Source organism: Anas acuta, chromosome 4 (assembly GCF_963932015.1).
Source record: "Anas acuta chromosome 4, bAnaAcu1.1, whole genome shotgun sequence".
NCBI lineage: Eukaryota > Metazoa > Chordata > Aves > Anseriformes > Anatidae > Anas > Anas acuta.
In genome coordinates this window covers 71549018-71573574 of record NC_088982.1, presented here as the reverse complement: position 1 = coordinate 71573574, position 24557 = coordinate 71549018, and the positions used below count along the sequence as shown (strand labels likewise).

The 24557-nt window shown below is 46.4% G+C and overlaps 2 protein-coding genes across 5 annotated transcripts in view; both read left to right on the top strand.

Moving 5' to 3' along the window:
- The window catches only part of ETNPPL (ethanolamine-phosphate phospho-lyase), a 397476-nt gene that overhangs the window by 235369 nt on the left and 137550 nt on the right, over window positions 1-24557 (top strand). The gene's annotated exons all lie outside the window — the stretch shown is intronic.
- LEF1 (lymphoid enhancer binding factor 1) overlaps window positions 1-24557 on the top strand; it is a 58195-nt gene that overhangs the window by 24702 nt on the left and 8936 nt on the right. The window contains exons 4-11 of one of the 4 annotated variants that reach the window (XM_068681929.1): window positions 5622-5754; window positions 9350-9440; window positions 11430-11513; window positions 13365-13487; window positions 14199-14361; window positions 17710-17817; window positions 20699-20747; window positions 21407-21447. In XM_068681929.1, coding sequence (XP_068538030.1) covers window positions 5622-5754; window positions 9350-9440; window positions 11430-11513; window positions 13365-13487; window positions 14199-14361; window positions 17710-17817; window positions 20699-20747; window positions 21407-21441 — 786 coding nt within the window. In that variant the 3' untranslated portion in view covers window positions 21442-21447. The remainder of the gene's footprint in view (window positions 1-5621; window positions 5755-9349; window positions 9441-11429; window positions 11514-13364; window positions 13488-14198; window positions 14362-17709; window positions 17818-20698; window positions 20748-21406; window positions 21448-24557) is intronic. The other 3 variants (XM_068681928.1, XM_068681931.1, XM_068681930.1) reach the window with 3 other exon arrangements.

Below are 24557 nucleotides of genomic sequence, written 5' to 3'. Positions count from 1 at the left end.
ACATTGCAAAATACTTCAAGAGAAAAGGCTTTCCGTGCGGGTGTGCGGCTTTGCTGGTGATTTAATGCCCTATCAGTCATCAGCGCGTATTTCTAAAACTAATGGGCTGTGTGACATTAAACGTAATCTGCACACACGTGCTCTGGCAGCACGTAAATAGCAGCGGGCTTGTCCTCTCCCCGATAGCAGCCTTGAAAGAGCTGCCCGGCTCCCCGCGCGGTGCCGCAGCATCTCGGGTCTCCCGACAGCCTTCCCGAGAAGGCGAGAACAAACAAATTAAGGAGTCACGAGAGAGTAGAAAACTCAGATAGCAGGGGATTTCTAATCAAGCTATTTTAATACGGGGTGTGCTTTAATCACTCGCTTAATGGCGGTGCTTAATGAACACTTGAAATAAAGCCTGTTTCTGTCGGAGATTCAACAGCCATGTTTTTAAAGCTGTCTTGAGGGAACTCAAATGTTTATTACAACTTTTCAGCAAAAAAAAAAAAAAAAACAGTCACAGTTGTGCTATATTAATTTCCAAGATAGAAGGAAGGAAAGAAAAAAAAAAAAGTTGCAAAAAGAACAAGGTAGACCCGCCGTTAGGACAGTGTTTTCTCACTAACGTCGCAATTAACCTGAATCCAGTTACTTCTTGTAATCCGTCTAGATAGATGCTTATCCCGGGCTTTATCAAATCCCATTCACTCTTTTCTTTGCAGTGCTCCCCTGGCTGCTGCACTCGGGTTTTTATTGTGCACTGATGCTTCAGGCTTCAAGCAGAGCAGTTTGCCCTTCCTCTGCTGGCATCCCTGTACGCTGTCTTGTGTTGCCAGGCTTGACACCCTGTGGAAGAAGTGTTGCAAGATCTGGTCCAAAAAAGAGCCCAGCAGTGTTGCTGCATGGCTTGAGCTCTCAGAGAGGAGGCTGAGCACCTGAGAAACTGCCTCTCCCATCTCTCCCATGCATTGCAGCACTGCTGCCAGGCTGTCTGAAAAGGAAGGGGGTCTTGGTGGCTCAGAAATGGGCACAAACTTCTGCTGCTCCCAAATAACCACATGAGGCTCTGGCAAGGATCTCAAGGGAGCACCCTTTGCACTCCGGTGGCTTCTCCACAACTCCTGGGGGTCTCTGGGTTGCGGCATCTCCACATCCACTGGCACGAGGTGTCCCAGGGAAGGGGGAAGCGTACAATGACTTACAGTAATTTTCTTGTTCTCCCCTTCCCTGGCTCCCAGCACTGAATCCAACTTAATTATCTGGCCATGCACTGAAACAAAGGACTTGAGGACAAGGGGGACTGGGTGCAGTTTTCTTCTTTGCTAGCGACCGGTTTACTCCCTGAAGCATGCAGTTTTGAGGATAGTTTTGTTCTGAATAAGTGTTACCAGTTGCAAAGCTTCAAAATGTGATGTCAGAAGGGACACAGGGCTTGGCTTTGCCATCTTACTGTGGCAAGTCCCATGGGTGTCACCCCTGCCTGGCGTTTCCAAACAGGAAGGGTCAGCAACATAAATGGCCCTGTGCTGCCATGCTGGGAAGCAGCATATAAAGAACTTGACTCTTTTTTTTGTCTTTTATAATTCAAAAGATTGCTGCACCTCTGTTTCTGAGGGGGTGAGTGGGGTGGTCCCTGTGGGCGTGCTTTCAAGGTGAGGTCAAAAGTAAGGCTTCAAACCCACCACCTCCGTACCTGCTATGTCATTTTCTCAGCTGCACTGCCTAGCGATTGGAGAAGGTTTTGAAAGTTAAACATAAAGTGATCTCTGCCGTCAAGAGCTTGTAAGGAGGTTGGCTTTATACATAAAAACCATTTGCTATAATTTGCACCTCTGCAGATCTGCCTATGGAAAGGGATGGTATGACAGCTCCCAGGAAGACAGAAAATTGTAATTGCAATTGTAATTGCAATTATTGCTAGTGTTGATTACCTGTTTCATCTACTGGTAACTAGACACCTTACTTTACTTTACCAGTCCCCTGTGCTAAAGCTTGCATGACAGCGGGCCTTCATACACAGGCCTGGTTTTCACATTGCTCCAAAACTATGCTCTCCTGGCCCTTGCATTCCTATTGCAACAGCTGGTCATCAAAGGCATAAATCCAGAGTTGGGTTAGCCATTAAAATGCTATCGCTATTTTGAGATGGCAACTGAAATGTCGGTCTCCTCCGTTTGCCAAGTCCTTCTGCCTAAAACGATTTCAGGGCCCTCGAAACTAGGAGTTAAACAGGCTAAAAAAGGGACAGATTTCCCTTGTCTTTGCAGGCCAAGGTATCCTGAAGTCCTTCAACAAGTCATTGGTCATTGTCCTTTTTTTATTATTATTTTTTTTGAGGTAGACCCACAGCAGTAGTGGACGGGGTTGGGTTTTTTTGGTGGTGTATGTTTGGAGGAGCTGTCTGCTGTTGTGTTTTCCCCTCTCAATTCAACATTTGCTGTCAAAAACTTGCAGCCATGCTTCTCAAAATGACCCTTCCTCTCAGGAACAGAGGGAACGCTTGCATTTGGCCACACAGGTCTGGTTTTCTCTTTCCTTAAGGTGTTTGCTGGTTTGTTTTGTAAATCTGTTTATTTTCATTTTGATTGAGAAGACTGTCCGCTAGTGCTTGTACCCAAGGTACCACTTACTGACAGGAGACAAGTAAGGAGGCTGCAGCATTTCTTCTAGAAGCAGACAAATGTTTAAAGGGGGGGGGGTGGGGGGGGGGGATCAGAGCACTGTTTTGGGTGTTGCTTTTAGCTTTTGGCTCCAGGATCTGGCTGGAGCACGAAATATTTCTTCATTTGTGTGACCTGGTGCTGGGGAGCCATGGCAGGCCTCAGGCCAGGCCCTGCAGCCTGCTGCTCACAAGGCCACCTCCCTGCTCCGTGCTCCTTTAATGTCTTTCTCTGGGACAAATGCTCCCCTCCAGCTCCAGCCTGCCTGCCCAGTGCTGACCGACAGGCATTTTTGCTGGCTTTTTATAGTTTTTGCACACTTGTTGCATATAGGACACCATATAGGTGCAGGCCGAAGCTTTTCGCTAGCTGTTAGTTTAAGATCCTCACGTAGGACAACAAGTAATCCTGTAATATTGAAGGCGTAGGGTCTGATAGGGATTTGCAGATTTTAACATTGTATTGAGGGAAAAAGGTGCTCAGTGAATCATGACTATACAAAATGTCTATCTTGTCAATGTGACAGGGACTGAGGGACCATATTCCCCTCGTGTGGAGCTCAGTGTGGTCAAGGTCAGCAGCCCCTGCTTTGGGCCTGACAAACAGCCTGAGCTTTCCTAAAGTACTGTGTTCAGAGACAAATTTGGGGAGAATTTGGGGAAACAAATGCACACAGCCCATGCTGCATGGGCAGCATGCTTGTGGGAGGAGGAGGAAGCCCACTGATAAAGAAAACATGACTTAATGGACTGCAGTAAGAGAAATCTTACTGCAGAAAGAGAAATCGTGTGTTTTCTGCCCATCACACACGGTGACTGTCATGGTGGGACCAGCAGGGAACACGGTGCTCAGCCTGACCACCAAGCCCCTGTCTGGTGGTGGATGTGGGTGCCCAAAGCACTGTGAGACAGGCCAGAGCACCTGTATTATCATCATCATCATCATCATCATCATTATTTTCATTATTATTATTGTAGTTATTAATTTATTTTGCCAGTTCAGGCTCTGCAGAAGGACCTCCAAATGCTGTTAATGGAGATCCACCCTGTTTATATGTTAATTTTAAGCCCGCTGACAAGCGGTTTGCTTTTCTCCTCACTTCTCACAGTTCCTTCACCCATTGAAAACCACTGCCATGGGCTTAGGGGATAAGGTGCTGAGAATTAGAAAATAAAATCGAATCTGCAGGATGCTGAGGAGCGAGGGGGTACATGGATTGGCTGACTGAAAGTAGGAATGGATGATTTCTAAAAGCAAGCAGCCCTGATACCACGGGCGTGCATGACAATTACATCCAGTATAATACAAAATGTTAATTACTAAATTTTGAGAAATTAATGCTGATTAGCAGCTGCGTGTGTGACCTAAATACATCTATTCCTTGATCTTTATTCATAATGTACAGTTTATTGTTGATAAAGTAATTGCTGAATGGTGGGCTGGCCCGCACGTCTTGTAGCTAAAGACTGAGGCCTGATTTGTAAATCATCTGAAATTTGTTGGCATCTGTTTTTGTTGAATATATACAGATTGGGAAGATGAATAGCAGCCTGTGCTATCGCCTTTACAACTCAACTCATACATATTCTTGAGAATTCATATTGCTTTTATTATTTGGTCACAAAAATGGACCTAATGCTTGTTGGCTTTAAAACACCTACTAGTGCTGCTTTCTCTCTCCATCTTGCAAAATATAAGACAAGGCCAAAGCTTAAATTAAAATCCTCAGGTTCTTATCTCTTTCCCACAGGAAAGCAAATCTGTGTTGAAAACCGTAAAATTAAGAGGAGAGCAAGGATAGCATAATTTAGCAAAAATTCATGGCACCAGATTCTGAGCTATATGACTGGAGGGATAGGTCAGACATTAAGAAGATACTGCCTGCTAATGCAAGTTCCTTAAGGTGGTGCTCTGAAAACAAGGAAAGCAGAAAACGCTGCACTGGTTCCCATTTGCTCCTTTTTCCTCTGCTCCCACCAGCCTTAACAATAAATTGAGTTGTCCATTTAATAGCCCTCCTGGTTCTAGAAGTCCAGAGAAATCCTTGATTTGTACTTGGAGTATTGTCGTAATGTCTATTTGTGCCAAGACTTGAATAGTGAGACTCAAAATTAATTTCATTGGGTTCCTAAATGATTTTTTACTTCTCTTAATTCCTGGCATTTGACAGGCTGTTCTTGCTGCGATTTATCAGCATTTTTGTCTGAAGGCCTATTGCTTTTTTTTTTTCCTCCTTTTCTTTTTTATTTTATTAAAAATCTGCTCGTTGCATAATTATTTTTGCCTCAGGGCAGGGTGCAGGGTGGTGGGGTAGAAGCTCAGAGCGCCTCTTACATGCTGGGATGGTCGCTGCGGTTCTTCCCACCATGGGAAAAGTGACATTTGTTTCGAGCAGTGTGAGCATGGAAGTGTTGCGTTGGCATGGACGAGTCCCATTGCCTTGCAGCCTTCATTCAAGAGCGTGGTTTGTGGGAACATCGCTTGACAGCACCCCTTTCGGGACCCTGTTGGGTGTTTTCAGCACTTTGATTCCTCCCTGGGGTGACATGGCAAAGCTCCCAGCCATCTCCGCGTCTCCTTCCCAGCTGGCCCCTCCAAAAATGCCGCTGCCAACATGTGAAATCAGGCTCTTAAGGGTGACTTTGTAGATAGCTGCTGCACAGACTGAGAGATTTCAACCCGAGTTTATAAAATTGCAAGGGGAAAAGCCCGATGTACAAGCCAGCTTTGTCGGGCACTCGTCTTTGCTGCGCTGCGGTCCTGCAGAAAAGCAGGAACGTGATGGAGAGGAGGAGCAAAGTTGATAAAGCTGATGTTGCGTGAGCCGGAGATGTGGCAAATCTTCGCTTTAAACCTTTTGCCTTCAGTAACATGAATATATTAAAACCATATTTTGTTATTGCGTTTTTATTATTATTAAATTTTTAAATGCAGAAGCTACATTTCACTAATGATATTTTTTTTCCCCGTCTCTTGCAGTCCAACAAGGTGCCAGTGGTACAGCCTTCTCATGCGGTTCACCCCCTCACCCCTCTTATCACCTACAGCGATGAGCACTTTTCCCCGGGGTCACACCCGTCTCACATCCCCTCCGACGTCAGCTCCAAGCAAGGTGAGCCCGTCCCAGTGCCCCCCATGCTGCTGATGGCTTTGCTTGTCATATTTTGGGGGGAGAGCTCTGGCCATGCATGCCTGCTTCCAGAGACAGCTGTTCTGCCGTGATGCTGGTATTTAACTTGGCTTTTTAAATCTTCGTGCTCTTCCTAATGTGATAATTCTGGCTTGTTTTACTCATCAGAGCCTTTTAAAATCTCAATAAGCAGCAGCCAGCCCTCACCGCCCCCTGTTGTGCCTGAGGCTTGCAACGCACAGACACAGAAACAGCAATCATCCCTCACTTTCCCAAAAACCAGGGAAGAGCACTTCAGTGCTGCGGTTATCAAAGTACTGCTGTGTTTCCCTTTTAATCAAAGCTGAATTCTCATATTCTGAATTCTGTCTGAATTCCTCCACACAGTAGCTGGCAGAACTGGAGCGTAGTCCCTAAAATACAGGGGGACAGTCTAGTGCCTGCACAAGTTAAGGCTTTGCAAACGTGACTTATTTTTTTTAACCTTCTTGCACCTGCTGCCTTCTGCAGAAAGCATCATTTTACATGTCCGAGTCACAGGTGTCCATTTTCTGCATGCCCCTGGGACTTCTAAAAACCAACAAACAAACAAACAAACAAGCCCAGATCCCCGTCTGGTGTCCTTAGGGCTGCCCTGCTGCTGGGGGCAGGCTGGGCTTCCTGAGGAAGCACCAAGCCTGGGACTTGCACCCAGTGCTCCCTCTGGGTGATCCCAGGGGTTTGGTGCTGCCTTTGTTTGTGCTGGGGTGAGATAAAGGAGCTGGAAAGGCTGGGCTGAGGGGAGATGTGGTGGTTCGGGGGCTGCAGGGGGAGGACTGACTCCATCCAACATGGGTTTGGGTGAGCAGTCCAAGGAGAAGCCTCTGTGGGAGAGCTGATGGTGAGGAGGGAAGGAGGGGAACAGAGGGCGGATGAAGCTGTTCGCCGTAGTCAGGATGTAGCTGCTGGTATGAGGGGTTTTGGCTGGTCCTGGAGGGGTTTCTTCTGCATGCACATGTCCCACAACAGCTGGCTGAAAAGTTGGTGAAGCTCTGCCTTACCTGGACACACGTCCTCACACAGAATTGTCCTGTTTATTTGGAGCAGTGTTTGGCCACCATCACCCAAGGAGAGAGACTTTTTGAGTTCTGACTTTCCCTGAATGCTTTATTTTTACATTGGCCTTGCTATGCCGATAATAACATGGGCTATATCCAGAGAATGCCATGGCCTTGTGGCCATGTGGTGTTTGCTTGTTTTTTAATTTACTCTGGCCTGTAAGTGCATGTAGAATATATTTTTTTTCAGAGCAGCGGAAGCAAACACAGCCCCCTTGTCCTCATTTGTCTTCCTTCGTCGCACGAGTGCCCAGGAGGAGGATATTTCTGCTCATTCCTTGAAGCCCCAGGGGTGCCGTGCGTGTTGGAGTGGGGATTTGCACCCCTTGCCAAAGCCAGCTGCGGCTGGCGGGGCACATCCCAATGCCACAGCCCTGAGCTCAGAAGGCTTTGGCTTTCCGTGATGGCAAGTTATTTTTCTCCTCATCTCCTGCAGACCCAGCCTGGACATGACACCTTGTTTGTGTTTGCTGCCCGTCCTCCCTCCCCGCCTCGTTTCTGTCTCTTCCCTGCGCAGCCCATCCCTCACGCAGAGCTCTGATATTTCTGAGCGGGCTCCTGACTCCTGCACTCAGCGTCTGGCGAAGATGCCGACGGACAATGTGGGCTGGAGGCTTCTTTTTTTTTTTTTTTTTTTTTTTTTTTTTTTCTGTGACGGTCTCCTTGATGTGTGTGGTCTTCCCATGCTCCCCATTCCAGCGCCGCGAGCGTGTCAGAGCAGCCCCAGTGAAGTGGCCCGTGCAGTTGCTGCTAAGGGAAAATTTTCCCTCAGGTCCTCTGCCAAATGCCTCCGACCATTGTTTCTGTCCTCGCCTCCCAGCGTGGGGCTGGAGCGCCGGGGTGCCCTCCTCCTCCGAAACCCCTCAGCAGGAAGGCGCCGAGGGGTCCCAGGGCGGCTTGCCCCCAGCATCCCCTCCCGCACCCCGGGCACCTCAGGATGGCCACATGGCCAGCGCCTTCCTCCAGGCAGTCAGCTCATCCTTCCCTTTAATTCGTGTTGTTTTTAACCCTCCCATGAGCACAAGCTGGCCTCCCTGTGGGTCAGAACAGGCCGGCTCCTCACACGCAGCTCGGCCTGGCAGGAGTGAGGTGGTGTCATGGCTCCCCGGGAGGATCAGCTGTCACCAGAGAGGAGAGGCCGGGCTTGTTTTTCACCCTTTTATAACCGCACTGAAAGAGCCTTCCCTCACTGTTAAAAACCCTGGGATACACAAAATGTTCTCTCTCCTGTCAGCCGCCAGCTGTTTTTACGCCTCTGAAGAGACAACTGGCCAGAGATCCGATCCTCGGGCTGTGGTGCGAGGTCTGAGAACTGAGCTTTTCTGAGGCACCAAAAGAGACAGAGTTAGCAGTACCGCCACCCCTGTTGTTTTCCATCCTTTCCTCCACACAATCCCGAAAGATATTCCTCAAATCTTATAATTAAATTCAGAAGATTTAAATGCAAACTGTGGGGTGGGGAGGAATCAGTAGCGTCAATCTATAAAACCAAGTCTCAAGGTAGCGCACTCAGTCTTGGACCTTTGGAGTGTCACTACATAAATATTTAATACCCTTTTAAAGCAGCTGATTTAACATGTGAAGTAGACTTAACAATTCCTTCTGCTTCAGCCTCCTCTTCCCCAAACACATTTAAATAAACCGATGTCTTTGTGGCCTCTGCAACTGTAATTCCACGTCCCTTGGGGGAGCGAGTTTGAGGTGAAGAATGGAGACCAGGGGCCCTTTGGGGGCTGGGATTAGCTTTAATCTTGAGGTGATTCTTACAATTGTAGGACTCTGTGTTCTGGGGAACGAGGGCTGATGGATCGTTTCTGATGGGACTCTTTATTTTTCCATGAAACACTACCAATGCAAAACAGATTGACCTTGGAGCCCACAGGAGTCAACTTGATGAAGAGCTTAGTTGGAGCTGGAGTGACAATTGGAAGCCAAATGAATCATATCAAGTGTGACCATTACAGGCCTGAAAATGATTCTTAATTAACCACTGATCCTCTGTGGTAGCAAGTTTCCAAAATCTGTGAATCCGTAAGGGAGCCAGTGAGAACATACAAGTAGCAATTTACCTAATCTAAGAGCTGGGCTGTGCTGCCTCTTTGGCAATGCTTTATTTTCCTCTTGCTTCGCGCTGTGTGTTAGAGCAGTTCCTCGGGATTCGGTTGGGTTTGGTGACAACACTTAGAGGATGGTATTGCCTAAAGCACCTGACAGGAAATCTGAACTTGTGCAGGTCCTTAACTGAGATGTTTATTGCACCTTTCCTCCCTGTGTTTCCATTTGAATCACAACACCGTACGCAAGGTATTTAATATTTGGAAGGGGGCATGGGTGGCCTTTTGCTTCAGTACTGGCCATAAAGGTGGTTAATTCCAGGGCACTAATTCCATCATAGTGCTGGCTGCGTTAGCTCTGAACTGTAGCTCGCATTTGCAATATTTTGAGGGGAAAGTCATTCATTCTTCTGTACTCTTTAACAGGCATGTCCAGACATCCTCCAGCTCCTGATATCCCTACCTTCTATCCCTTGTCTCCAGGGGGGGTTGGACAGATAACACCACCTCTCGGCTGGTAAGATCTTTTAGCTTCTTTTCAGACAAGGTGCATGTTTGTACCCTCCGCTGTTGTTGAATCAGTCGCAGCATTGACAAAATAAGAATGTCGCTGCAGTAAGAAATGGCTATGTTATTTAAGTTTAAAAGATCAAAAAATGTTGATCTTTGAAATGAATTGAATCTGGTTTTTGAACACGTACAGAAATTGAAGTGTGTAGATTTCACTTTGAAGTCTATATATTTCTTATGGCTCAGATTTGTGGCTCTTGGCATTTGGAAAGATAGCACAAAACAGTTCTCAAGGAATTAAATGTAAATTTTTAATAAACAAAATTGCAATTACTGAGGGGAGGGGAGGTAAGAAAGAACTTTGAAGTGTGTGGGGGGGGAAGGCTTGAAACTGCACCAGAATGGAGAACAAACTTTTGCAGCTTTTTACAGTTTCTGTACAGAGAGATGCCTCAGTTACTGGGAGATTTTGCTCTTCTTGCTAACATTAGCACTCAAAGGATCTTTCTCTGCCATTGAAGGTGTCATCTTCCTTTTGGAGGAAACGTGGTACTTTCAGAATGCAATCAATATGACCAGGTGCCTCACGTCTGCTAGGGGTAGATTGGTACTAGCCCCCGGTTCTGTCAGAGCAGGGAGCAAGTAAACTCAGCAACAGTTTCAGTGCTTTAGAAGCTGTGTCTTGACTAATCTGTGCCCACACAACGAGAGATGTAGATTTTTTTCATGTGTCTGTGTATGGGAGGAAAACATAATCCAGATGACAACAGGCAGAGAGAAAGTAGAGCCCAGAAGATGGTGAAATGCTTCATTGCTGGCAAATCTTTCAGGAAGGGCCACATGCCTTTTTGTAGCAAATTATTATCAGATACAAAGCTAAAATATGGAAGCATCTGACTTCCCCCCCTTCCCCCCTCATTGCTGCTAGGCTGACTCACCACCTCCACCACCACCAGGCAGTTCCTGGCATTCATTTTCCAGATGTGGTCAATCGTTTCTTTTGAATGGTTTCTCAATGCAGAGGCTGGCGGGGAGGGGACTGGGAAGGAGGCTTAACCGGCATGAGAAAGAGGAGAGATGAGCTGAGATTTTACAAGGTTTGGGAGTGTGTTCGGTGCTGCTCATTGACAACTGGATGTAGCCAGCCTCCTGTGTGGTAGTGCTGCTGAGACTTCCTCCCCCCCTTTTTTTTTTATTCCTCTTCCCTTTGAGCATTACTCATTGCCAATAACTTACTCCAAGTGTGAAACCCGTATCCTGAACCCTACAAAAGCCACTCTCCCTTTTTCCCCCAGCCCTGAAAAGCTGCTCTGCCCTTCAATAAGTAATTCTTGGAACCAAATTGATGTGTGTGGTGGCCTTGCTGGACTGGTTCAGGTATTTGGGCTGAATTTGCGAAGGTTGAACTTTTAAGTAAAGATGCACTAAGACGTACTTGTGTTGTTGTGGGCTTTTAGGTTGTTATTTGCTTGTTTTTTTTTTTTTTATCAAACAAAATTTGAGTTTCTTAGAAAAGCTGGCCACTCGTTCCACACTGGAGAAGGTACAAATGAAGAGAGCCCTAAGTCTTCACAGACTGAATAAAACTGTTCAAGAGGTTTTCTAGCTTGGTAATTCACACTCTGGTGTTCTTGCACTGAGCTACAGTGGAATAAAATGCCTCTTTTGTAAGAGCTAGTTAACCAAATCCGACTGCAGTGCATTTATATCTAGGTGAGGGAGTGTGTGTACACGCATGTGTGCTGTACAGGAGGAAGGCTGGTTGTTTTTCTTTCCTCCCCAGTGGCAACCTAGATTTGGGAATCTCTCAATAGCGAGGGAGGAAGTTCCTAAGTGCTCAAGCATTTGTTAGCTTTGAATACAGCCAAACTCTCGAAAATTTTACCTATTACTATTTTTGTTTCACCCTGAGCTCCCATCAAGTGCTAACAGCTCTAGAGTAACTATTGAATACCGTATCATGTGATTGATGGGTTCCTTTCTTCTGTGACCTCAGGCAAGGTCAGCCTGTATATCCCATCTCGAGTGGATTCAGGCAGCCCTACCCATCCTCACTCTCAGTCGACCCTTCCATGTCCAGGTAGGTGTAGGAGGTGAATGACTGACTGGGGAGTAACTGCTGGCACTAGAGGGCAAGTTGCTCTTCTGCTTGCATCTTGGTCTGCCTTTGCTTGCTTTTCAGTCAGCTAAAACTTTATGCGTACATTTTTTATTTAACGTATATGTGTATATACAGTTTGCCTGGATCCCACACTGGTTTCACTCAGCATTTTCTTGGCAGTCTCCGAAGCATCGCAATTAGGAGCACCGGCAAATTGTCAGCAGCTAATTGATCTGTTTCATCTGAAATGAGTCACTCGTTCCTTCCTCGGTGCAACGGCTAACACGCATACTTTGTTTTTACTTACACGAGTACGAAACCAGGTGGATTGTCACTCTCGTCTGCGCTCTGTAGTTGTAATTTCCAAGTTGCTGGTAATTAGGCTCGAATCATTTAGGTATCACTCCATGTAGAAACTTGCTCGCAGGTAGATATTGCACAGCCCCAGGCCACTAATGGCGAGGGATGCCAACACGGCGTATCCGCACTGGTGTGTGACTCAGGCACTGTCTTTATGTCTAAGTGCAAGCGAGCGATGCTAACTGAGACTTGGCCGTGACACACTCCAGACTCCTCTCCTCTGCTTCTGCACTCTAAAGACAGCTTCTGCATCCTGTGCTTGGTGTACACAAGGTTGCAATGTACTGTTCTTGTTTTTTTTTTGTTTTTTTTTGTGTGTGTGTGTGATCTGTAGAAGACACATCCTCTTGCACGGGGAATTAAGACAGGCCACTTGCTAAGTGGTAGGTCCTCTTGCCTCTGTTTGCGTGGGTGCCTTTGGGTTATCGCTATCCCTTCACTTCTTTGCAGGGGAATGACAAGCATGTGCCTGGCAGGGTGACTGGGAAGAGAAGCCGTGCTTTCTGTACAATTAAATCACCCAGCTGGTTACAGGGCTTCGTGTTTGCTTTATTTTGATGGAGTGGAGGAGCAGGCCAAAGGGACTAGGGAATGGAGAAGGAGAGGCTGAATGCAGTTCCTTAATCAGTGCTCATTCAGCAAACCTTTAGCTTGCTGGTGCTATTACTGGGGGATTCCACCAGCTCAAAGCAAAGCGTGCAGCTTCTCCTGAGCACCTGGGCTCGCAGCGCTCAGCACCCCGAAGGTCCCTCTCAGCTGTCCTCGAGGATGAGCTGGGTTAGCAGGGTGGGATGGTGGAGTTAGTGGTGCTGTTTTGTTTTCTATTTTCCTTCTCGTACAGATGGAAGGAAGTTTTACTTAGGGCAAGTCTTTCTTTTTTTAATTCCTTCTTCCAAGATGCAGGAATTTTTCATCGTAATTAGTGTAAGCATTTGAGGGGAGGATAGTGAGCTTAGGTGATGCTAAAATCTTTTTCTTTAAGTACCTCGAAAAGTAAGAGATTCCATACAGAGCTCTCAGGGACTTCTTGAAGAGACTTCTTCTTTTATTTTATTTGTTTCTGCATGGCAGTTCCCTCCTTTGCATTGGCTGGTGGTGGATATTTTAAGAATGTTTATATCTTGGTGTGGAAATACAGTTTTTGGTTAAGAAATGTGTATTTCTATTGCTAGTCAGTGCAACAGTACGACCACTAAATGTTTCTCCTGTGCATTGATAAAACTATTTGCCCGAAAGGTAATAAAATAACTTCTTCAAAACCAAAACATTGACAGATTTTTGTTTTTCTTGAATAAAACCGGCTACAATGCACGAATCTTAGCCAAATATTTTTCATGCACTCTTAAAGAATTGCCTTTCCCTTGCAAGCTCCATGGTATTTGCCTTCTTGGGGCGTCCTCCTGCTGTCATATTTGTTTGATGCCTGCCTTCAGTAGGGTTATAGACCTTCCTTTGTTTTTTTTCTTTTAGGTTTTCACATCACATGATTCCTGGTCCTCCAGGCCCTCACACAACTGGAATCCCTCACCCAGCTATTGTAACACCTCAAGTAAAACAAGAACATCCGCACAACGACAGTGAGCTAATGCATGTGTGAGTCTGCCTTTCCGCACCGAGCCCCCTCTCAATAAATGTTTGAGAACTAATGCTGTCTGAAGACATGGCAAGGTCTAAAACGAACGAAAAAAAAGAAATACCTCTCGTGACCTCTCTGAATTTTGACCCCTTATGTAACTAAAAAAGGAGATAAGGGCGACTTTTTAGAAGAGTAATGAAACATGAAGCCCTTGCTCATTCCAGTCCAGCACTTTTTAGCTATCAGCAGCAATCATCTCAATTCCAACATAACCATGGACCGGTCTACCCAAGGATGCTGCTTGAGGGTGAACTCATGAGCTTCTACTGGAAAAAGTCTTAGCTGCAAAACCTACCAGTAGAAAGCAACGTTGCTGCTTAGTGCTTGGAGGCAAGAGGCCCAAGAAAGAAGTAGATGAGGGGCTATCCTCCTGGCTGTAGCAGGGTACTGCAGATAACCATTCAAAAAGAGAATAGGTGAGATAGGGATGAATCTGGAGCAGAGCCACAGATCAAATGTTATGTGCCCATCAGCCGGACACCTTGCATTAAATCAGGTCTCTGAAAAGCTGTGAAAGGGGATGGGACATAACCACTGAAATTCACGTCCTCAGGAGCTATTTCACTGTAACCACTGATTGGAAATTCTCATTTGGGTGGGGTTTTTTTAGGCTGAAGGTAAATAGATGCTTTTCTTTCCTCCTTCCCCCTTCCCCCACCACGTTTTAGGAAGCCTCAGCACGAACAGAGAAAAGAACAAGAGCCAAAAAGACCTCATATTAAGAAACCTCTGAATGCTTTCATGTTGTACATGAAAGAAATGAGAGCGAACGTTGTAGCAGAGTGTACTCTGAAAGAAAGCGCAGCTATCAACCAGATTCTTGGCAGAAGGGTATGTACAGAAGGGTGTGTGTGTGTGTGTGCTCACGTGTGCTGCTAATTTGTGTGTTTCCCTTTAGTGGGTGTGATGGCTCACTTTCTGCTTGAGGTGCTAACTAATGTGCAACTATCGAATTAGCTATAGAAGATAAAACATGCGACTAAAAATAAAAGCAAGGTCTTGATTTTTTTTTCCTCCCCATCAAACTGGCGTCTGTTCCGTTCATGTCAGCGCCTCAGGCAGGAAATATTCTCATCCACACGTGGAAGGAGCATTCGAATCGCCCTCTGTGTCCTCCCGTAGGCTGGGATCCAGTCAAAGATGAACTCTAGACGTCAACGGAGATGGAACTGAGAAGTAAATACAACCAGGGTCTGACTGTAAAATCACGTAGACTGGCAGGGACCTGTGCAGGTGGTTCAGCCCAGCACCTGCTCAAAGCGGGTCCAGTGACCTCAGCTTGCTCAGGGACCTGTCAAGGTTTGAATACCTCTCAAGGAACCAGCTGAGTACTGGTGATCCCAGAGCACATCCCAGAGCCTCTCAATTGCTGAGAGATGTGTGGTTCTGTGGCATCGCAGGCATGTTCTTTTCTTTCCATGCTCTCAAAAATCGCAGGCCAACCCACAGTTACAAACCTCGTGCTCACTGTCAGCATTGTTCCTCCAGGGAATGCAGCAGAGATATGTACCCGTTTTTAATTTGATTGACCCACAAATTAAAAAGGGGTGACATTTGTAGCACGTGGAGTACGGATTCTTGCAATCCCCTTACCCAGTGAACCCCAGTTTTGACTCCTGGCTAAGTCAGTTTCAGGAGGCACTACAGCTCTCTGAAAAAAATGTGCTTTGAAGTGGGAAGTCAGTGCACAACTTTAGCTGCTTCTCGTCTGAAGACCTATTTTACCCCCTTAAACGGTGCAGGAATCTCTTGTTGCTTGTCCCGGTTCCTTTAGCCCTCTTCTTTCTCTCTGATGTTCTTGTTGCTTGCTCTTAAAGGACACCTTGCTGCTTGCATTTTCCGTCCTTGCATGCAGGTCTCTGTGATCATGTTTTACATTCTCACCCCCTCAGTAATTTGTCTTAGTTGCTGAGTACATCAGTCTTGTTTTCTTGACTTGAACGATGGCAGTGGCTCGTTTAACTCCATTTTGCTAATGAATCAGTGCTCTGCTCCATGCTTTTTCTACTGCTCTGACTTCTATTTCCAAGCAAAAGTACCTCAGGTTCCTCTTTCCTGTGGTACAAACAACGCATGAGTTATCCCATATAATTGCAGGGAGATTAATTATTATCAAACGTTTTGTGTTCAGCCATCCTGGCCACTATTTGCTATGCTCTCTGCCACTTTGGAACAGGAGCCTCTGTTCCCGAGAGCTGACGCTCTGCATGCTGCTGGGCTCTCTGATGCTACCGCTTAATCCGGAAGCCCAAGGCTGGAAATCCTCTGCTTTAACTAAGGAGAGCTTTTTCCTCTCCTTCCCGCCCACCCTTGTGCCTCCGTGGGCTCTAGGTTTAAATCATCACTTCTTCACACCCAGCAAGCAAGGGTCAAAGCATAAAAACACCTCTCAGGGAAACGGCAGCCTTAGGGACCTTCCAGGTCTGCAGCGGGGAAGGATGCCAACTTCTAAGAAAAAAAAAACTTCTAATCCAGAGCTTTCTCTGCATGGTTTGGAGTCCCAGTTTTGCTCTTTTCGAGCTCAGAGAGTTTTAAATGCGGGCACTGAAGCCAGCGAGAAACACAAGTCCAGTGGCACCGCCACACAAGGACCAGTTTTGTAACTCTGAGTCCAGGTGACACTAGGAAATGAGGCAGAAAGTGTCAGCTACAGGAAAGCTCTATATAATTTGTAAAAAAAAAAAAAAAAAAAAAAATCTAATAATGTTCTGAGTGGAAAAATAACTTTCAATTCTTAGATTTTTTACCTTCATATTTCTGGTAAGGCAGCTGTTCTCCGTCTGTCCTCCTGTTAGCAGCAAATAATGTCTGCAGAGAAATGGGCCGTCCCCTTATCGTATTTTCTTAAGGTTTCTCACTCCATTTGCACTGAACCAGAAATGTTCCACCTGTCACTGAGGCGGCCTGACCCTTCCTGTCCTGCCTCTTGCTGTACTGAAATTTGGCTGCCTCAGTTGCTCATGTGGAATTTTTTTTGTCCACAGTTGTAACTTTGCCTTTATCAGCTTACTTGCTGTTGCAAATGAAAAATGCTCATTCCTTGGATGCTCGGGACCTTCCAGTCCTGGAATGCGTGCGTGGAACCCGAGAGCTGCAAACAGGCTGGGAGCTGCTGTGCGCTCACTAACACATCCAACTTGTCGAGGCAGACAAGCTCACATCTTCCACCATGTAACAAAACAACGTATTAAATCAAATGTGATTTGACCTGAAAGCCTAGTTCTGTGAATTACTCGTGCATGAGCTTCTCACTGATTTCATGGTTCTGTGTTTCTAACATCCTCCTTCCTTTTGTCGTGGCCCCCCTGTCGTCGTCATCCCTCTCTCCCCCAGTGCACGTGGTCAAACAAGAAGGCACATCTAAAGCCTCAGCAGTGGACCCAATTCTAAATAAAACTCCTTTTCTCTTCCTGGTAAAGGTCTAGTAGATGTTCCCCCAACTACAGAATTATTAGATACCGAGGTAGATGGTGCCTTTTCATCTCTGCACGTCTTTGGTTTCGTTTGGTGTTTAAATGAGATAAAGAAAGCAGGAAATTTATCCTTCCTTGGCCACCCAGGTCAGCTCCCGTAATTTGGAAGACTGCAGCGCTGTGGGTTTTGTACCTTAGAAACTTTCTGCAGTTGCCATTTTCTTTTCCTTTGTTACAACAAGAACTCAGAAGGCGGGTGCCTTGGAGCTCGATACGTAGAGGTTGATCTTGGAACAGGAGCCTGCCAGAGAGCAGGATTTTGGAACAGGAGCCTGAGAGCCCTCCGTGTTGGCACTGCAACCCTGTGTGTAGCTGCTGCTCAAAAGCAAGACAGCAATCCCTTCTGTGGTGGGCAGCTCTCCGCCCTTCAAAGGCAGCACAAACCATTCCGTTTTGTCAGGAGCTGGAGTGCTTCTTTTTAAGCTTTTTTTTTTTATGTCATGTTGGGAAAGCGCGGTTCTGTGAGCGGATTATATGGTGAGCCCTGTTTCCATAAATGATTTTTGTCTTGCTCAAGGCACTTGGCAGTTACAGAGCTGACAAATGCCTGAAAGTTGTTTAATAAACACGGGTGCTTGTAACTGCTAATGAATTTCATTTTTGCAATGGAGGACTGAATCAAAGTCACAAAAACACTTGCTCATGTCATCTGTTGCCTAGGTATGAGTTATTTCCAGGTCTAATGCGATGTTTATTTTGTTTGCAGTGGCACGCTCTCTCCCGTGAAGAACAAGCGAAATATTATGAACTAGCTCGTAAAGAAAGGCAGCTACACATGCAGCTTTATCCAGGCTGGTCTGCAAGAGACAACTATGTAAGTCGCTCAGTTGAAGGTTCCTTCACCTAACAGGTTTTTTTTTCTTTATTTTTTTTTTCGCTTCTAGCTTGTGGAAATACCTGCTAGGAGGGATGGTGAACAAATATACAACATAAGCCTTATATTTGTTTGTACTTCAAACATCCAGAAAATTTAAGATTTTGTTGATGTTGAGATGCATCTTACGAAGGTCACAGTTTTCGAGGGAAAAATAGCACAGAAACTTTTTCGTAGGCAGTCATCAGCACTGTCTGAAAGGTTATGTCCTACTGCACAGCTGTGAATTTTCCATTATTTCTATTTGATCACCTGCTCTCCAGAAATCTTGTATAGACCTGAGCAAAAAAATAAAAGGGGTGCCTCCCTTGCAGGAGAACCTAAAGCCCGGGGTAGTGGTGGAAGCTGAACTTCAGTTGGAGGTAATTCTGGATGCTCCACCCCTGAAATAAAGCCTGCAAAATGTGTACAGATAAACCTTATGATAAATTCTGCTTTTATAGTTTGGCGAGGCTGAGAAATTTAGCTCAGATTTTTTTTTTTACGATGGCTCATATTTTATAATCAAATATCAAACCCCATTCCCGTGTTGCACAGCTTGCACTGCACAGTTGTAGTAGCGTGCTCGCTCCGAGCAGTCGGTGTAGCTGTACGTTAGGTAATGAAGCCCAAAACCTTTCTGTCCCCCATCAGGTGTAACATTATTCACTGCGTTTCGAAGTGTGCATGCCACGTCTGGCTCGGTTTCCCATCTGCATTAGGCTGACTGTGGCATTTCTTGAGTTGTGTCTCGTGGACACTGAGGATTGGGGAGCGCCTGAACGCGGCGTTAACAGAGCCTGCAGAAGCACTCAGCATTTCCAGCCCAGCACAGCTCCCGTTCAGTTCAAACACATTTTTTTCTTGTAAGCCAGAGTCTCCGAGGGAGATTTTTGGCACGGGAGGTGTTGACACAGAAACCATGTGATCATCTCCGAAGCGAATGCCTTGGTCTTGCTGACATCCGTGCCCGGTTGTGTAAGCACAAATACTACTGGAAGCCCTGGCAGCCTGTTTCAGCCTGTTGCTGCCTGTTTTACACGGCCGTCTTCCCTAGCAGATGGGCTGTCGTGACCTTATGCAGGTAGGGTTTATTTCCAGTAACCAGACGGTGTCAACAGAGCTGTCTTGAAACACACCTGGGAACAAGCAGGGCCTTGGAGGCGCGTTCCCTGGAAGTAAGGGGTCTTAAATTATTGTGAACTTGCTGGAAAATCAGACTGTGTTAGCTCAGGCTTACCAGCACCAGCCTTGCGCATTGTGGCTGGCTTTTAAAGTAGCAGGAAAAAAAAAGGTGTCCTTCAGCAGCTTACTTCACCCGTGGGGCACTGCCCGGTGACACTCAGACGTGTTGACTTCGTGAACCTGATGTGTTTTGCCACAGCCTGCTGCCATACGGCACAAGCAGCAGACCTGTGGTTTCCTAAATGCCTCGATAAGACGCTGCCTGCATCAGGTGGCACGTGAGACCTCTCTCTCAGACCTGCTTCCCACTAACATCCTGTGAAGCTCTGACGTGCTCCAGCCCTGTGTTGCACCAGAGGATCCTCCTGAGCACAGCACTGCTGAGAAGGCGGTCATAGGAGACCACAGGTTATCACTGAAACCTTTTCAGGTCCAAGTCGTCCTTTTTTTTCCTTCATTTTTGCTAACTGGCCGTCAAAAATGAAACTATGCATTTAGCGAAGGGATTGCTGCAATATTTTGGGGTTGGAAGTGAATTAGAGAGGCCCTGTTTCCTGCAGCTGATCTGACAAAACAGTGACTTTTAAGAAAATGTACTGCTTGGTTTTAATTCTTCTGCTTTGGTTTGCCCTGTTACTCAGGAGTGCAGAAATTCCAAGAAAATGTTAAGCGTTGTTAAACTGCTGACAATATCTGGGCACTTTTCATTGTGTTTTTTATTACTGACACCCAGAGAAGTCCTTCAGAGGTGTGCGACAGGCATGAGAGCAGTGTTTCCATACCGTGGCGGTGTTGCCAGAAGCTAGTTTCAGCCCAGCTTTTTCCTTCTTTTCTTCCACTTCTGGTACCCACAGGTGGATCTCAGATCAGTATGTTTCAGCTGAAGCCAGCCAGACTCAGAGAATAAAAATTGCTGAAAATTGTGGGACTAAAGCGAGCCTTTGCTTTCCGAGCTCGGGCCTTCTCCACAGCAGGGGGCACGGGAGGAGGCTGACTGTGGGTTGGCACGGCGAGCCCGTGCTGCCACGCTGGTGCCAGCGTGGTGTCCAGCACAGACAGCTGCCCCAGGGCCCTTTCTGGCCAGCCCCTCGGTCACACCAAGGTTACCACACCGCACTGAGAGCTCTCCAGGCACGGCCACGCAGCCTTTGCTCAGCCACGGGCGTTATCAGCACAGTTTTAGCTTGGCTGGCACCCTGGGGCCAAGCCGTGGTTGTCCTAGGTACTTTCAACACCCTGTCTGCTGCTGCTGTAAGTATCCGAATGTGTGAAGGGCCCTTGTAAGAGCCATAAATTCGGATATCAACTTTTGTGTCATCGGGTTATGAAGCTCGAGAAGTCTCCCGGGTGCTCGTGGCTGCGAGCGTTCGCTGAGGAACTGCCAGAAATTGTATTTCAATTTGGATACAAAAATCTGTATTGCTCATGTGCATGGTTCTTCGTAGATGCTGAGGGCAAACCTTGTTAGCACTGAAAGAGCTGGAAGTAGGTTAGAAAGGGCTTTAACTGCTCCGAAAAATATGTGTTTTTTGTTGTTTTTTTTTTTCCTAACCGCTTTCTCCGTGTCCAGCTGGCTTTCATTTCAATGTCGTGAGGCAGGGAGGGATAAAAGACGTTGTGTGTGTGTAATGGGATGGTAAAGTTGCCTGTTTTGCAGGGGAAGAAAAAGAAGAGGAAGAGAGAAAAGTTGCAGGAATCAGCATCAGGTAGGCCATGACCGACTCTTCCTTAGCACTCACTTCAGAGGTGTTTCAGAAACCAGGGCTCGTGCTATTAATTTTTACATGCTGTGCTCTAACAATTTGCTGCTGACTGATGTTTTAAGATACTTCACGCTGAATGCAAGCTTGTAAAAACGCACACAAGACTTGTTTCCTCTCCCTCACCCCTCTCCCTATAACTCTCCTGACCGCATCAACATCTTTGGCTGAACTGACGCCTTGCTGCACTCACTCTCCTGCTTTACCTTTGCTTTTCTTCCCCGCCAGTTGTATCATCCTTAGACTTCATCTCAAGTGCTGTGTGGGACCATTGGACACTGGAAAGTTTACACTGACCTTTTTTGTAGCCACTTTAGTTTTTAGCACTGTATTTTACGTTTCCATCTACACTAACAGCTGCCAGTAGGCTGGCTAAAAGCATCAGTGAGGTCTCCTCTTTGCCTTTAAAACACATAAAAAGAAACACTGTTTTCCCCAACACGAATGGCTGGTATAAGAACCATAAGGATTAAAACCCAAAACCAAAACCACAAAAAAATAAAAATAAAAATAAAAATCCATGTAATGCTGTAGCAAACAGACTTACTTGGAATGTGCAAAAACTCTGTAACAGAAATTTGTTAAAGGAAAACAATTTTCTACAGGTACAGGCCCCAGAATGACAGCTGCCTACATCTGAAGCATGGTAAGAACATCTCTAAAGCTTTCCTGATAAAACTGAATTGTAAGCTAAGCTTTCTTATAAATTTTATGCCATAATATGAATTTAGCAAAAATTGCAGAAGTTTCATATCCCAAAGTGAATGTTGCTTTGACTACTGATGGTTTTTATACCGGCTATCTCCTAGGCGTCCACCATTTCACTTCTTAACCTTAATACCTCCAAACTGACCATACCTCACTGACTCGCTGCAAGTCTGCCTGTGAAGCACAAGGACGGGTTTACGTTAAGCAGTGCAAGCCCTCCCAGCCAGAAAATGCCACAGCTCAGAAAGAGCAGGCTGGAAGCTGGCTTTGGAGCACATTTTATGTGCCGACACTGGCTGGCGGGGTACACTTTATTTAAAAAAAAATTGTTTATTCACCTGTATACTAACAAACCATCTGCTGAGAAAACGGGACTGTATTTCAGCTGTATCAGAGTTGCTCCCCTCGGCTGTATGGTGCTGTGTTGTGTGCAGCGTGGGGTTTTCTTTGTTGCAGTTCCAGCCTGTGTTTTCTCTCTCCACACCACCTCCAGGAGGTGGACCCACACCGGCTATCGCACACACCCAGCAGCACCACCCCGCCGGGCTGTCAGATCCTCCCTTCTCATTGCTTTCTCCCCTCTCCCCCTGACTCATTCGGCCACACGAGCCCCTTGGCACTCGGTAGGCAGCGAAGCGACCTCCTCTGGGCTGTCCCCTCTGCTCTGACTTGCAGCTGGAGAGAGCCAAGTGGAGTTTGTTCCGTGTCGTCAGCCGGCCAGCACGGCCCAGGCCTCTCCTCTACGAGTCTATGCCAGACTCGTGCTGGTTTTGGGTGTGGATTGCAGCATTTGGGTTCTGTAGGTGATACTACAAATGTAGCTGTGAAGCGTGGCTCCAGCAACTGTCCCAGGTGTTATACCTATAAAGCAACAAAAAAGGGCAAGTGCTTTAACCTTGACTTTTCTAACTGATACTTCGCTGCCCAGGCCCCCGATTGCTGTGCGTACTTTTCCCTTTGATGTTAACACAGCACCAGCAAACAACACACGGCTGATACAGGAGCTACATGATTTAACATTGTGCTCTGGCATATCTTTTGGCATATCTAAGTTAGTGCGCAGAACTTAATTAGGAATGGGATATGATTAGGGTACATGTGACAGTTAAAAGCTGGGGAATGTTTGGTCTCTTGGATGCGTTACGCTCCGAGGATGGCTGCCTTGCCTACACCCCAGTGCTTTCGTTGGAGTTTCTGTTTGCATTTCCCATAGCAGAGAATCAGTTGAAATAGATGATGAAGATGTGGGTTTTCTCTTTCTCTTCTACCTCTAGATCCCTTCTCCCCTTCTCTTAAGGTCCGTAACAGTGTGGAAACTGTTGTAATATCCTCGTCTCTGTCCTCGTGCAATTTATACCACGAAGGGTGAGAAAGGGAGGCATCGCCTTCCTCTGAAGGGGACGTGTGCTGCTGGCTCCACGTGGGCACGCGTCGGCAGCTTCACCAGGCGCTGCGTGCCGAGTGAGTGCTCTCCTCTGAGCCATACAGATGTGCCCTAGCTGGAAGTAAAGGCACGGGATGATTTAGGGAACCCGAATCAGCCAGACTTCAAAGTAAACTTCTGAAGGTTAAGACTCCTGCCCTTTGCAAGCCTACTCCAAGGAATGTTTTGCCCACGAGCGTAATATTTTAGCAGGCCCGCAGCAGAGCTGTTGCAGTCTTTACTGGATGGAGATGACAAGTTTGGGAATGCCTTTCGGTGAGCTCGTGAAGACAGGAAAACACTGGCTTCCCTGCTCGCATGGCTGGTGCGAGGCAGAGGGGGAAGGAGGGTGGGAGGTCTGGGAAGGAGACAGGCATTCTGTTATCTGAGAGGAATCAGAAACGAGTAGGTGGCAAGACCAAAGAAAGAATCTCGAGATCAGCACAAAGGCGATCAGCCAGGGCTGTAATTAGGGTGATGTAAGTGAGAAGGATGAAATGGTGGGAGGGTTGCGTGGTGGGATGTTCAGAGGAAAGTAACGGAAGAGATATGGAGACATGCAAACAGAAATGATTTAAGAGACTGTGAAAGTGTTTTTTTTTCTTTCTCCATGAACACTTCAGAACATAACTGATCTTTAAGACAGACTTCTGGCCAGGTTCTTGGCTTGCTCTTCATTTGAGCGGTGAAATCAAGACGGTAGCATGAAGGTGCTCCTCTTCCCAGCGCTGTACACACCAGGACGCTCCTCGTGGCTTCCCTGCTTAGGATGTAGCCGAGCTCCTCTAAGCCCTCCTGCCTACTGAGCTGCCAATTTGTAAAAACACTTTAATATTAGAGAGTTTTAGGAATGCTGTGACCCAGTACTCCAGTCCTTGATAAATTACCCAGGGATACTCTTGAAGAGCTGCAGAACGGCCTCCAGGTGGGATTTTGTCTTCGGTTCCTATGGCCCAACACCGTGCTTCAATTAGCTTGCATTTGCTGAAGAAGTAACTCCTGTTTGTTACTCTCTCCTTTGAAATCAACTGAGAGCGGTGCAAGACCAGATAATGACAAAAAATGGGTTTGGAAAAAGCCAGGAGGAAGGGGAAATGAGGAGAGCTAAGATCAAGGACAATGCAAAGACTGCCTGTTGAATACCTTTCAGAAAGACTTCTTTTATTTTTTCAGAAAGACTTCTTCCTGAAGATTTCTAAACGGGAGCAGTTCTATGACCGAAGTGGTGATTACTAATTTCCTACCCGATTTGACTTCTGTGAGGAAAAACCAATATTTTAGCATCTCACGAGTGTTTTTAAATCATTGAGGTAGTAGAAGGGTGCTACCAAAAGTGCCCCGATCATTCCGCAACACGGAAATAGTTAACTTTTTGTGCCTTGCTATGTGTGGCAATTGCAAAAGGCACATCGTTTGACATACGGCAGGAAGCAATTGGGAAGTCCTCACAAGCTACATAATTTAACATTGTGTTTTGGCATGTCTTCAAGGGCTAAAAAGAGTGATAGAGAAGTGTTATAGACATTTGAAAACCTGTGAGAAGTGAATTTGTGGCTTGCAAATACTCCGTGACAATTAGCATCCAGATTAGCAGAGTTTTCAAAACTAAGGAAACTTGACTAATA